The following is a 13,524-nucleotide window of genomic DNA, read 5'->3' as shown; positions in this document are numbered from 1 at the left end:
TCCAACACCAGGCTGGGTGATGAAAGGCACCCCCACCCCCTTGGTGGAGCCCTGGGCTCCCCGACACACGGCCACCACTCACCCTGTCTCCTCCGTGGGTCCCTCTGGGGTCTGGCGTTCTTTCAGCTCAAGCTAGGGGAGGAAAAGGCTGGGGGTTAGAGCAGCTGGCGGGGAGTCCCGCATCCCACAAACCTGGTGGCTGCTCTTCCTGGAGTCAGCCCCTTGTGGTTTTTGTGTTCAGAGATGAGTACTTCTTGCGACCTTTCTTTCCTTCCCACTCTCCCTGCTGGCTTTTGAGTCTTCTTTTTTTACGTTCTTTTTTAGAGAAAGCTCTGTTACTCAGGCTGGAGTGCAGAGGCATCATTGTGGCTCACTGCAGCCTCGACCTCTGGGGCTCAGGCAATCCTTCCTCCTTAGCCTCCCAAGTAGCTGGGACTACAGGCATGCGCCACCAAGCCTGGTTAATTTTTAAAATTTTTCTTAGAGATGGAACTCTCACGGTGTTGTCCAGGCTGGTCTTGAACTCCTGGCCTCAAGTGATCCTCCTGCCTTGGGCCTCCCAAAGTGTTGGAATTACAGGCATGAGCCACTTCCCCTAGCCCTGGCCTAGAGTTCCTGCCGTGAGCCCCTCAGGGCATGGCTGCCACCCCCCCAACCTTCCAGCGCTATCCCCACTTACTGTGGTAGGCTTCTCCAGGGCAGCAAAGCGCTCTGCCCAGCTGGCTGTGGATTTCTCGAAGGCCTCATGCCTCTTAATGAGCTTCTCCACACTGTCCACCGTGTGTCCAAAGTCCCGGCTGGCCAGGTAGGGCTCCTGGGCGATCAGCCACGCCTCAGCCACGGAGGCATCCCGCGAAAACTGGCACACCTCCAGCACTGCCACAGGAACAGGCACAGACCCCCACAAGGCCCAGGGCCCATCAGAACCCAACGGTCCACTCTTGCCGGGGCCTGGGGCTGGCTCAGTGGCAGGACCTGGGAGCTGGTGGCCAGTCAGGAGGCCTGCACAGGTGTCCCTACAGACACCTCCACACCGGAGGACGCTGCACCCTACATCGGGCCCCTCGCCTATCTCCATCAGCAGCTATTATTATTATGTTGTAAAGAGGAGGTCTTGCTGTGTTGCCCAGACTGAACTCGAACTCCTGACCTCAAATGAGCCTCCTACCTTGGCCTCCTCAAGTGCTGGGATGGCAGGTGTGAGCCACCGTGCCCCTGACCAGTAGTTATGTTTATAAAATACGTTAATGAGAGCAAACTCTGTGTGGAAAACAAAGTGTCATTTGGGATGCCTCTCTCTGAGGAGCAGTCTCCTGCCCGGGGTGTTCCTCCCAGCCTTTGGCTGTCTCACGGGGCTGTCGTGGACAAAGAGCTGGGGCCGGTCTGGCCTGGCGACTCGTGGCCCGTCCCTGGGTGGTGGGCTTCTCCCCCTCTCCTCGGCGCCCAGTTGCAGGGGGCCTGGGCCCTGCTGTCCCAGCCCGGCCTGACACGTGTCTGGGAGGCACTAGGGCTTTGCAGGGACCCCAGGCTGGGGATGAGGCTGGGGATGGGGGCCGAGGACAGGCAGGGAGCAGGAGCAGGCGGACGGGCTGGGCGGGGGCGGGCTTCCAGCAGCATCGGCTGGGGTCTCCTGCCTGCGCCACCAGGCCCTGGCCCAAGGCTTCACGCCCCACCCTTCCCCTCCTCCCATGGGGTCTGGCCCTGCCCTTCCCTGGCTGCACTCACACATGCGCAGTCGCTCCCAGCGGGCTTCCCACTTCTCGTCCATCTCCTTCCTCCTGGACACCACCTGCCGCAGCTTCTCACTGATCTGTGGGAAAGGGGAGAGAAGCGCAGGTTTTGTCACCCCCGCCCCGGCAGAGGCGGTGCACAGATGCGTCCTGAAAAGCACACCAGGCTCGGCCACATGGTTCTGGTTTCAAGCCTTGGCCCAGCTACTGGCCCGCTGTGCTGCCTTGGGCAAGTTACTTGACCTCTCTGGGGCACAGGCACCTCCCCTGTGAAGTAGGGTTGCCAGCTCCAAAGTGTGTGCAGGTGTGGGTGTCAGGGAGGGTCTGAGCTGGCTCTCCCTTACTGGGCAGTCGGCTCCCCGGGGCGGGGGATGAGCTTGGGGTGGCCCCGACTTCCAGGAGTGAAAGAAAGACAGAGGCCCCGAACGCCCTTTGGGGAGGCTGCCCGGCTGGCCTGGTGGGACTGGGACAGGGAGGGGCCCTGCAAACACTCTCACCTCCTCCGAGGCCTGGTGCTGCCGCTGCAGCAGGGACTCTCCCAGCTCCAAGCAGGCACTGAAGTTCTTGCTGCGGGTTTCGATCTCAGCCCGGATGCCCTGGTGGTACTTCATGAGCAGCTCCACGGAGGAGACATCCCTGGGGCGGGAGGACAAGAAAGAAGGAAACCCTGGCCCTTCTGACCTGCCTCTGAGCCTGGACCACAGGGACCCCCTGTCCCCACCTGCAAGAGTCTGATCCCTGCTGGGCTCCCGCTGGCCACATGCCTAACACCATTCCCCCATGGTCGAGTAGCCCTTCCTGAGCTTTGGGGGAGGGCCTCGCCACATCCCAGGGCAGGAGGAAGAGTGAACAGCCTTGGGCCTGCCCAGCGTTGGACATGCAAGTCGCTTGTTTTCACTGTCCCCATGGGAGAATTTGAAAGACAAAGTCTTTCTCCCCACACTTAGGACTCTTACTCTGAAGTGGTCCGTCCTCCCAGGGGACACCAAGCCAGTCCATCTCTGTGGGGACCCGGCCTAAGCCCCAGGTGCTCCCAGCGATTCCCACACACCCAACAGTGCACAACACCACGCCTGGCTAATTTTTTCATTTTTGTAGCAACGGGCTCTCACTTTGTTGCCCAGGCTGGTCTTGAACTCCTGGCCTCAAGTGATCCTTCCGCCTTGGCCTCCCAAAGATCTGGGAGCCCTGGCTGGCCAGCCTCATCTGGCATGGAGCAGTGCTGCCTCGGGACGCCCCCTCACCTGGGCCTCTCCTGGGTCTCGATCTGCCGGATGATGGTCTCCATCCAGGATAGGAGGTCGCGGGCCATGCTGAAGAAGCGGAACTTGTCTGCTGTGTCCACGAGCTGCGTCCGGCGCCCGGCACAGGCGTCCAGCAGCGCCTGCCACGCGTCAGACACATCTTGCTCCTTTTTCTGGATAGCGTCGGCCTTCTCCCCGGCATATGCCGTCTGCAGGCGGGTGGCCACGTCCTGGAACTGCTGTACCTGTGGCCAGGCGAAACCAGACGTTTTTCCCCGGACATCATTCCTTAGGCATCACGGGCCTAGGACCAGAAGGGCCTCTGTCTTCTCCGGGCCTCCCTTCCCAGGGCACTGCAAAGGTAGGGCCTTCAGCCTCCACCCAGCAGGTGCCGTAGGAGAAGTCACCTGGCTTTCACACCTCCGCCGACCCAAGGTACCTCTCGGGCTCTGATGAGGATTTGGGAGTGAAAGGGACTTTGTGCCCTTGGACCTCCTCAGTACAGTAATGAGAGTACCTACCCACCAGGTACTGTCTTGAATTAATTGATTGATTGATTGACTGATTGACTAAGACAGGGTCTCACTCTGTTGCTCAGGCTGGAGTGCAGTGGTGCAATCTTGGCTCACTGCAGCCTCTAACTTTTGGGCTCAGGCCATCCTCCCACCTCAGCCTTCTGAGTGCATGCCATCATGTCTGGCTTTCTTTTTTTTCACTCTTTCGCCCAGGTTGGGGTGCAGTGGCACACTCACGTGCACCGCAGCCTTGACCTGCTGGGCTCAGTGATCCTTTCATTTCAGCCTCCAGAGTAACTGGAACTGCAGGTGTGAGCCACCACGCCCGGCTAATTTTTTCATTTATTGTAGAGACGAGGTCTCGCCAAGTTGCCCAGCCTGCTATGGAACCCCTGGGTTCAGGCAATCTTCTCACCTCTGCCTCCTAAAGTACTGGGATTATAGGCATGAGCCACCATGCCTGTCTGCTTTTATTTTTGTAGAGATGGGGGTCTCACTTTATTGCCTAGACTGGTCTTGAACTCCCAGGTTCAAGTGATCCTCTTGTCTTGACCTCCCAAAGAGCTGGGACGACAAGCATAAGCCATCGTGTCCAGCCCACTCTCTGTTCATGAGCTCTCTTCATCTTTTTTTTTTTTTTTTGAGTTGGAGTCTCACTCTGTCGCCCAGACTGGAGTGCAGTGGCCGCTCCCAGCCACCGCAGCCTCGACCTGCTGGGCTCCAGCGATCCTTCTGCCTCAGCCTTCCAAGTAGCCGGAATTACAGGCATGCGCTACCACGCCCGGCTGATTTTTTGATTTATTGTAGAGATGAGGTATCGCTGCCCAGGCGGGTCTCGAACCCACGGGCTCAGGCAATCCACTCACCTCAGCCTCCCAAAGGCGCGGGGTTACAGGCTGAGCCACCGAGCCCGGCCAAGCTCTCTTCATCTTTAAAATAGTACCATGAAAGAGGTGCTATCAATATGCCTGTTTTTGAGATGGGGAAACTGAGGTATGGGGATGCTGTGTAATTGCCTCATGGTCCCTCACACTAGTAAAGGAATACAGCTGAGACTTGTATTGGGCTCCTGAGTCTTTGAACTTTTTGTTTTTGTTTTTTTAAAGATAGGGCCTCACTTTGCTCTGTCTCCCAGGCTGGAGTGCAATGGCACGATCACAGGTCACCACAGCCTCCAACATCTGGGCTCAAGGACTCCTCCTGTGTCAGCCTCCTGAGTAGCTGGGATTACAGGCACACACCACCACACCTGCCTAATTTATTTTTATTTTTGCAGAAATGAGGTCTTGCTATGTTGCCCAGGCTGGTCTCAAACTCCTGGTCTCAAGCGATCCTCCAACCTCAGCCTCCCAAAGTGCTCGAATTACAAGCATGAGCCACTATGCCTGGCCAAGTCCCTGTTCTTAAGCACTCTGCATGCTGCCTCTCCAAGGAAGGGGTCACCCCAGATCTCAATAAACAAGGAAACCTCACTTTTGAGACCTCAGAGGGGCTACATCTGTCTTAGGGGCTCTGGCCCCAAGTATAACAGCTATACACCAGCCTCCCCCCCACCGCCTGACAAATCCCCAAGAGCCCCTTTTGGGTGAATCAGGGGTCCTGCCTCCCTTGGTATTCTGTCCCTGAGCCCTGCCAGGCCAGCCCAGGACACAGGGCTCAGGGACAGAACTGCACAACCAGCTCGCTACTCGTCTTTACTACACTGGAAGCTGAGGAGCCCTGGTATTTGCCCTTTTTATCACTCCGAGCTCTGGGGAAGCCTAGGGGTCCGTGGAAGGGCTTGGGGGCTGCCCCAGTCGTGGTGGAAGGATCTAAGAGGCAGATCGCAGGGGCCCTCCAGCTCTCCATAAGGAAAGGCTAGCCCACCGGGCAGCTGAGCCCGTGGGGTCTGTAGCCAGCCCAGCAGGGTGGGAGCCCCAGCTCCAGGGCATTGCCGCACCGTCTACCACCTCCCTTTCTTTGCCTACATAATGCAAGCATGTTAGCAGCTGCCTCGGAGGATGGCTATGGGGGTTCAGTGGCTACACACGCTGCTCAGAGCAGTTCTAGCTGCAAGAAATGTGCTATGTGTGGGTTCGCTAATAATATCGCACAACCAGAGAAATTGCACCGTGAGCTGTTTTGTGCACTGGCTTCCATGAGTATTCCATTTAGAAAACTACTTTTTTTTTTTTTTTTTTTTTTTTGAGTCAGAGTCTCACTCTCACCCAGGCTGGAGTGCAGTGGCATGATCACGGATCACTGCAGCCTCAAACTCCTGGGATCAGGCCATTCTCCTGCCTCAGCCTCCCGAGTTGTTGGAACTACAGGTGTGCACCACCACGCCCAGCTAGTTATTTTGATTTCTTTTGTAGAGGTGAGGTCTCACTATGTTGCCCAGGCTGGCCTCAAACTCCTCAGCCCAAATGACCCTCTGTACCCTGGCCTCCTGAAGTGCTGGGATTACAGGCGTAAGCCACTGCGCCCAGCCTCGAGAACTACTGCTGAAGCTAAAGAGTATCAAAGCCACTGCCCTTGCCCTGAGCTGCTGGCTCTCTTAGGTGGCAAATCCCCTGCACCCATTCTAAAGCCCCCCCCAGACCCCCAGGGAAGACCGGAAGGCAGGCCCCTGAGCCCACAGGAGGTGGTGAGGGTGGGAGGCACCTGCACGCCCAGCAGGTGCAGCTCGCGCTCAAAGGCCGTGTGCACGCGGTGGAAGGACTCGGCCGTGCTGGCATCCAGCCCCACGTCCTCGGGCAGCTCACGGTGCTTCTCGTCGATGAGGCCCAGGATCTCGGCGCCTGTGTAGAAGTAGCGGTGCAGGTCGTAGGAGGCGGCCAGCAGCTGCATGCGCGTGTCGATGAGCTCCAGCAGGTCGGCCCACATCTCGTTCAGCCCGTCTTTCCACTCGGCGATGGTGGCCGCCTCGCCGTGGCCGGCGTCGATGAGCCGCTCAATGATGGCGTTCACGTTGTCCACCCGCTCCTGCCCTATGGCCCCTGTCTCCCGGGCGAAGTCCCGGAACTTATCCCGGAGCAGCTGGATGGGTGGGGCAGACAGAAATGTGGTTATGGGGGGCACAGGGGCCAGGAGGCATCACCGGTCAGCCGCAGGCTTTCCCAGGAGGCAGTTACGGTGCCTGCTGGTCGCGCCTCGCATTGAACCACTGCGTCCCACGCCGCATCCTGAGGCTGGCGGGGCGTTGTGTGCCTGCAGGGGTGGCTGGCTGTGTCTACTCACAGTGACATGGTCAAAGTCCTGCCCCATTTCGGGGGAGGAGGCCACCAGCTCCTTCTCCGCGATCCACTGCTCCAGGTCATCCGCCTCCCTCTTCAGCTGGAACAGGTGGTACATATTCTCCAGCTTGCGCCTGCGCTCCTCGGCCATGTCCTTCAGCCCCGCGTACTGCTTGTCCACTTGACCCTGGAGTCGGATGATCTGTTCCCTGAAATTCAAACCAAGAGAGTCTCAGAGACGGCAACCACGAACTCAGGTGGCAGCTCGGAGGAGCCTACCTGCTCCTCCCCAGACCCCAGCAGGAACGGGCGGGGAGCGACTTGCAGAGAAATAACAGGGGCTTTGTCCAGGGAAGGGCTGGGGGGAGAAGGAGCCGCTCCCTGGGCCTTGACACCTCGGGGGACCACAGAACTATGTCCTGAGCTCTGTCCTGGAGGGGTGCCCCCACTGCATCCCTCCCTCTGAGAAGCCCCAGAGACAAGTGCGGACGGTGAGCTTCTCTGTTATTCTTCCAAGGAGGTGGATGGAGCAGCCCTGTGTGACCCACAGCAGTGGCTCTGCTCAGCCCCTCAGGGAGGGACAGGGCGTACCAGGGCCTCAGGCCGTGGGGCTCCCAGGGAGACATCTGGGGATGCAGCTGTACACAGGGTCACAATGGGGGAAGCCTGCAGTATTTGGCCTGGTGGGCTCCCATTTTTTGCAGAATCTGCACAGCTCAACAGTTCAGATGGGTATTGGCTTTCTTTTTTATTTTTTGAGTCAAGGCCTCACTCTGTCACTCAGGCTGGAGTGCAGTGGCACACTCATGGCTTACTGCAGCCTTGACCTTCTGGGCTTAGATGGTCCTTCCACCTCAGTCTCCTGAATAACTAGGACGACAGGTGTGTACTACTATGCCCCACTAATTTGTTGATTTTTTTTTTTTTGTAGAGACGAGGTTTCACTATGTTGCCCAGGCTGGTCTCTAACTCCTGGCCTCAAGCAGTCTTCCCGCCTCAGCCTCCCAAAGTGCTGGGATTACAGATGTGAGCCATTGTGTCTGGCCAGGTGTCAGTTTTCTACCTTCCCTCCCATATAATGATTCTGCTGAGACACTGTGAAGTCTGGAAGTACCTGCTGGACTGTAACAGGCAAAGCAAAAGCAGTCTTCCACAGCCGTTTGCTAAGAGTTGCTATATTCCACCTCTTAGGAAGATTGGCCTCTCAGTTTGCCAAGAGGGTAGTATCGCTACTCTCATCTCTGATGTTTTTGCAAACTGGGCACTTGTTGGCCCAGCTTTGAGTCACCCTCAGGAAACCAAGGCAGCTTGGTGACATCGGGCTATCCAGCAGTCCCGAGGCCATCGCCTCAAACCCTGTTTGGGAACAGCTCTTCCATTTCCCCCTCCCAGACCTGAAGGGACGCTGGTGGGTGGGGGCCCAGCCCGGTGCCCACCCCCTGGCCACGTCGTGCCAGGGGCACACGCACCCCTCGGGGTGGCCCGCAGACAGCAGGCCCTGGGCCCGTCCGGCCAGCTGCTTGATGTTCCTCCCATACTCCTCCACTGCGCGTTGCTGCCGCAGATGGCGCTTCAGCATCACGATGGCACCCTCTTCATCCTGGGGGCAGCAGACAGTCAGCTCCAGAGTTAGCCTGGCTGTGCTCCCTCCCCTGGAAAGTTCCAGCCCCGCTTCTGAAGGTTCCGAGGGGGAGGAGGGCCAGGCTCGTGGGATACCCTATGGACAGCCATGCCCACTCCCATCCTGCTACTCTGATTGCCCAGCAATGCCCATCCCGCACCTTCCTCTCCCGACTCCCTGGTGTTTTTTTTTGTTTTTTTTTGTTTTAAGAGACAGTGTCTTGTCCTGTCTGGAGTGCAGTGCAGTGGCACAATCGTAGCTCACTGCAGCCTTGAACTCCTGGGCTCAAGCAGTCCTCCTGTCTCAGCCTCCTGAGTAGCTGGGACTACAATCCCAGCCTTACCCAGCCAACTATTTTATTTTTTGGTAGAGATAGAGTCTTGCTATGTTGCCCAGGCTGTCTCAAACCCCCTCAAGCGATCCTCCTGCCTTGACCTCTCATGGGAATACAGGCATGAGCCACGGCTCCCAGCCTCCTCTGATGGTTCTTATCTGGTATTTGCCTTCCTTCTAGACCCACCTTCAAGCTCTGTCCCTGTGAAAACTTTCTTTATCATACCAGCTTCAAGAGACTCCCTGTCTCACCTCCCACCCCCACCCATGGCAGTTCACCATTCCAGAATCCATGGAAAAGTGGGGAAGCCTCGGGTTAGAGCCGATCTAAGGGGCAAGCGGGTGCCTGGCTGCAGCAGGTGCTTTAGAAAGCACCAAGGTGAGCAGGGAGACGGGAGGGGGCAGTTTCTCTTCCCTTCCCGCCCTTACTCCACCTGCCTGGGCCACCCCACTTCTCCCCTCCACCCAGCAGACCTTGGGGGTCTCATCGGAGATGACATAGAGTTCCTGCTCCCCTATCCAGGCCTCGGCCTCGCCCGCATCCAGGTAGTACTGCTGGGCCTCGTTGGCATCCCGCAGGCGCTGCAGCCGCGCCGCCGCCGCCTCCCGTAGCCGGTCCCACGAGGCCTGCAGCTGCCCCAGGCGCTCCTCCAGGTCCTGGCAGTCGATCTCGGCTGCCTGCACCAGCTGCTGCCCTCTCCGCAGCACGTCCTCCACCCGCGGCGCGTGGCCCAGAATCTCGTTCTGCAGCGTCTGCGGCCAGAAGCAAGGGCTGGGCAAGGCCTTCCCGCCGTGGGGAGGGCAGCCCGACACCCTCGGCCCCTGCCGCCCCCTCCCGCTGGAGCAGAGTGGGCAACAGTCATGAGAACCGCCACTGGTGGCAGGTGCTGGGTGCCTCAGGGGTGCCTTTCTCGCTCCCTCAGATACACTGCCAGGATAAGCGCTTGGCAGGTGCGCCCTCAACGGGGTGCCTTGTTGGCAGAGCCCAGCTGGAACGCAACTCCCTCGACTCCAAGGCCAGGGCTCCCGACTGTTCCCTCCTCCTTCTGTGCTTCCACAGGGCTTGGTTTCTCAGCTGTCTGTGTCGGAAGGATTTTCAAGAGGCCTTTTTGATACCTCACAGCAGCAGTTTTTGAGCTATATAAAAGAACGGGGTGGCCGCCCCTCATCTGGAATCTCAGACTTGGTTTGGCTTTTCCTCATTCCTATTTCTCAAATTTTTTGTCAGTTTTGTATTATTTCCTGTTGGAGCCTTCAGTCACTAAAATGGCCTTTTCCTCCCACCCTGGGGACTGGGTCACCTATTTTCGGGACACCCTGACAAGTGTGTTATTTGCTTCCTGGGACTTGGGACCGAGGCTTGCTGCTGCCAACATGCGGGCTCTTGGGCTCTGTGTACTTTTGTTTTGTTCCTCATATGATTTCCCTGCAGCCTTTAAAGTTGTGTGGAAGGCAGGGGTGAGAACAGCTTACAGGAGCAGTGTGGTGGCCACATGTAAAACACACATGAAATAGCCATGTCCATGGGTCAGCTGATCTGCAGAAATGCATTTCTACTCTGTGCTCGGAATCTCAGTTTCGACAATTTCTCATGGTCCCTGCAACTGCCTTCAAACAATTTTTGGCTCCATTTGCTGTATTTTCCCTGAAGTCTAATGACCTCTGCATGGTGCCCTAAAAAGGTCTCTCTCTCTCTCTCTCTTTGAGGTGTAATCTCATTCTGTCGCCTAGGCTGGCATGCAGTGGTATGATCATATCCACACAGCCTTGACCTCCTGGGCTCAGGCCATCTTTCCGCCTCAGTTTTCCAAATAGCTGGGACCACAGGGGCATGCCACCATGCCTGGCTAGTTTTTGGATTTTTTTTTTTAAGAGACAAGTTCTTACTATGTTGCTTTGGCTGGTCTTGAAATCCTGGCCTCAAGCAATCTGTCTAAGCTTCCCCAAGTGCTGGCATTACAGGCGTGAGCCACTAAGCCCAGCCTTTCTCTTTCTTTCTTTCTTTCTTTTTTTTTTTTTTTTTTTGAGTTGGAGTCTCACTCTGTCACCCAGGCTGGAGTGCAGTGGCACGCTCACAGCCACCACAGCCTCGACTTACTGAGCTCCGGTGATGCTTCTGCCTCAGCCTTCCAAGTAGCTGGAACTACAGGCGCGCTAACTACCACGCCCAGCTAATTTTTTTCATTTATTGTCGAGACGAGGTCTCACCAAGTTGTCACGGCTGGTCTCAAACCCCTAGGCTCAGGCAGTCCTCTTACCTCCATCTCCCAAAGCACTGGGATTACAGGAATGAGTCACCGCGCCCAGCGCTTTTTCTTTATACGCAATTACTTGCTAGTCCAGTCCCTTTCATTCATCTGTATGAGACCCTGTTCTGGGGCAACACAGAATAAGCAAAACCCCTGCACTCATAAGGTTTACAATCTAGTCAAGGAAACAGAAAGTAAGCATGTCAGCACATGAATAAATAAAGACTCCCTGGGTGCTGGGAGGAAAATCTGACAATGCCACGGAGAATGTCTGCCAAGGGGTGGCAGTAGCCGCTTAGCTGGAAGAGTCTGGCGGCCCTTTCTGAGGAGATGACATTTGACCAAGACATGAATGATGAGGGAGGCAACCACACCGAGATCTGGGGTGAGTGTTCCTGGCAAGAGGAAGGAGGAGGCGCAAAGGCCCTGGGGTAGAAATGAGCAGGACTGTCTGAAGGCCAGAAGAGCTGGAAGGCCAGGAGGGAGGGTGACAGAAGACATGAGGTTCAGAGTTAGGCAGGGGCCAGGTCAGGCAAGATGGTGGTTCTCAATCCTGACTGTCCATTGAATATTCCAGGAAAACAGACACAGTGAGTTCCCATCCCTCTCCCCTCCGCCAGAGAGCCTAATAATTGATCTGAGGTGGGACCCAGGCATTTGTCTTTTCAAAGTTCCTGAAGTGACTCGACTGTGCAACCCGGGGTGAGAACCATGCAGGCACCACCTGTAGGCTTTGTTTGAATTGCAGGGGCTGGCCATTCGAGTGGAGTTCTGAGGTGGAGCCCTGAGCTGGCTGCCTCACCTGGGGTCTTGTTAGAAATGCCAGGCTCCCACTCAAAAAAAAAAAAGAAATCCAAGTTCCTGGTCAGGTATGGTGGCTCAGCCTGTAATCCTAGCACTTTGGGAGGCTGAGGTGAGAGGATTGCATGAGCCCACAGGTTCAAGACCAACCTAGGCAACTTAGTGAGACCTCATTTCTACAATAAATCAAAAAATTAGCCAGGCATGGTGGCGCGTGCCTGTAGTTCTAGCTACTTAGAAAACTGAGGCAGAAGGAGCACCTGAGTCCAGTAGATCGAGGCTGCTGTGGCAGTGAGCATGCCACTGTACTCCAGCCTGGGTGACAATGAGATGCCAACTCAAAAAAAAAAAATAAAATAAAATGCGGATCAAAGAGTCCGGGTGAGTGAGTCCGAAACATTTTCTAACTAGACCAGTTCTCATTTCCCAACATTGTTCATTTTTTTACATATGTGTAGTCTGTGGTTGTGAGCTCACTGGTTTCTGTCCCAATATTTTAAAGACTGTGAGGAAAGGCATATAAAGGGAAGACTCCTTTTTTAATTTAATTTTTTTTTTTTGAGTTGGAGTCTCACTCTGTTGCTCAGACTGGAGTGTAGTGGCCACTCCCGGCCATCACAGCCTCGCCTGCTGGGCTCCGGCAATCCTTCCGCCTCAGCCTTCCAAGTAGCCGGAATTACAGGCATGCGCTGCCACGCCCGGCTGATCTTTTGACTTATTGTAGAGATGAGGTCTTGCTGCCCAGGCGGGTCTCGAACCCGCGGGTTCAGGCAATCCACTCACCTCAGCCTCCCAAAGGCGGAGGATTACAGGCTGAGCCACTGAGCCCGGCTAAGACTCCTTTTTTTAAACATCTGCTGTTTTGGCCAGGCACGGTGGTTCAGCCCATAATCCCAGCACTTTGGGAGGCCAAGGCGAGAGGATTGCCTGAGCCTGGGGGTTAGAGACCACCCTGGGCAACTTGGTGAGAACTTGTCTCTACAATAAATCACAAAACTAGCCAGGAGCGGTGGCGTGTGTCTATAGTTCCAGCTGCTTGGAAGGCTGAGACGGAAGGATCACCAGAGCCCAGGAGGTCAAGGCTGCGGTGGCTGTGAGCGTGCCACTGCACGCCAGCCTGGGCGACAGGAGTGAGACTCCAACTCAAAACAAAACAAAACAAACAAAAAAAGAAATGCAAGTTCCCAAGTTTTCCACCCTCAGAGTTTGACTCTGGGCCTGGGCTGGCACTTGGTTCACTGTGTAATTGATATTTGGAGACAAAGTTTCAGTCTGTCACCCAAACTGGAGTGTAGTACCATGGCTCACCACAGCCTCAAACTCCTGCGGCTCAAGCAATCCTCCTGCCTCAGTCTCCCAAGTACCTGGGACTACAGGTGCATGCCACCATGCCCAGCTAATTTTTCTATTTTTTGTAGAGACAGTTTCACTTTGTTGTCCAGGGTGGTTTCAAACTTCTGGCCTCAAGTGATCCTCCTGCCTCTCAAAGTGCTGGGATTACAGGCGTGAGCCACTGTGCCCAGCCTGGGTCACTGTGGGGTTTTTTTTAGGTTTTTTTTTTTGAGTGAGTCTCACTCTGCTGCCCTGGCTGGAGTGCAGTGGCACACTCACGGCCACCACAGCCTCGACCTGCTGGGCTCAGGCGATCCTTCCGCCTCAGCCTTCCAACTAGCCACAGGCATGTGCCACCACGCCCAGCTAATTTTTTGATTTATTGTAGAGATGAGGTCTCACCATGTTGCTCAGGCTGGTCTTGAACCCGGGGGCTCAGGCAATTCCCTCACCTCCACCTCCCAAAGGGTTGGAATTACAGGCA

The 13,524-nt window shown here is 56.1% G+C and overlaps 1 protein-coding gene across 1 annotated transcript in view; it reads right to left on the bottom strand.

The window, feature by feature from the left end:
* SPTB (spectrin beta, erythrocytic) overlaps window positions 1–13,524 on the bottom strand; it is an 82,324-nt gene that overhangs the window by 17,748 nt on the left and 51,052 nt on the right. The window contains exons 22-30 of the mRNA XM_008070466.1: window positions 9,133–9,411; window positions 8,174–8,304; window positions 6,709–6,913; window positions 6,133–6,507; window positions 2,975–3,219; window positions 2,228–2,366; window positions 1,726–1,810; window positions 680–876; window positions 83–132 (exon numbers count right to left, since the gene is read on the bottom strand). Coding sequence (XP_008068657.1) covers window positions 83–132; window positions 680–876; window positions 1,726–1,810; window positions 2,228–2,366; window positions 2,975–3,219; window positions 6,133–6,507; window positions 6,709–6,913; window positions 8,174–8,304; window positions 9,133–9,411 — 1,706 coding nt within the window. The remainder of the gene's footprint in view (window positions 1–82; window positions 133–679; window positions 877–1,725; window positions 1,811–2,227; window positions 2,367–2,974; window positions 3,220–6,132; window positions 6,508–6,708; window positions 6,914–8,173; window positions 8,305–9,132; window positions 9,412–13,524) is intronic.

This window comes from Carlito syrichta, unplaced genomic scaffold, assembly GCF_000164805.1.
Source record: "Carlito syrichta isolate Samal-C Ts95f unplaced genomic scaffold, Tarsius_syrichta-2.0.1 Scaffold313438, whole genome shotgun sequence".
In the NCBI taxonomy this organism is placed as follows: Eukaryota; Metazoa; Chordata; class Mammalia; order Primates; family Tarsiidae; genus Carlito; species Carlito syrichta.
The sequence above is the reverse complement of the archived record's forward strand: the minus strand, read 5'-3'. Positions and strand labels throughout refer to the sequence as shown.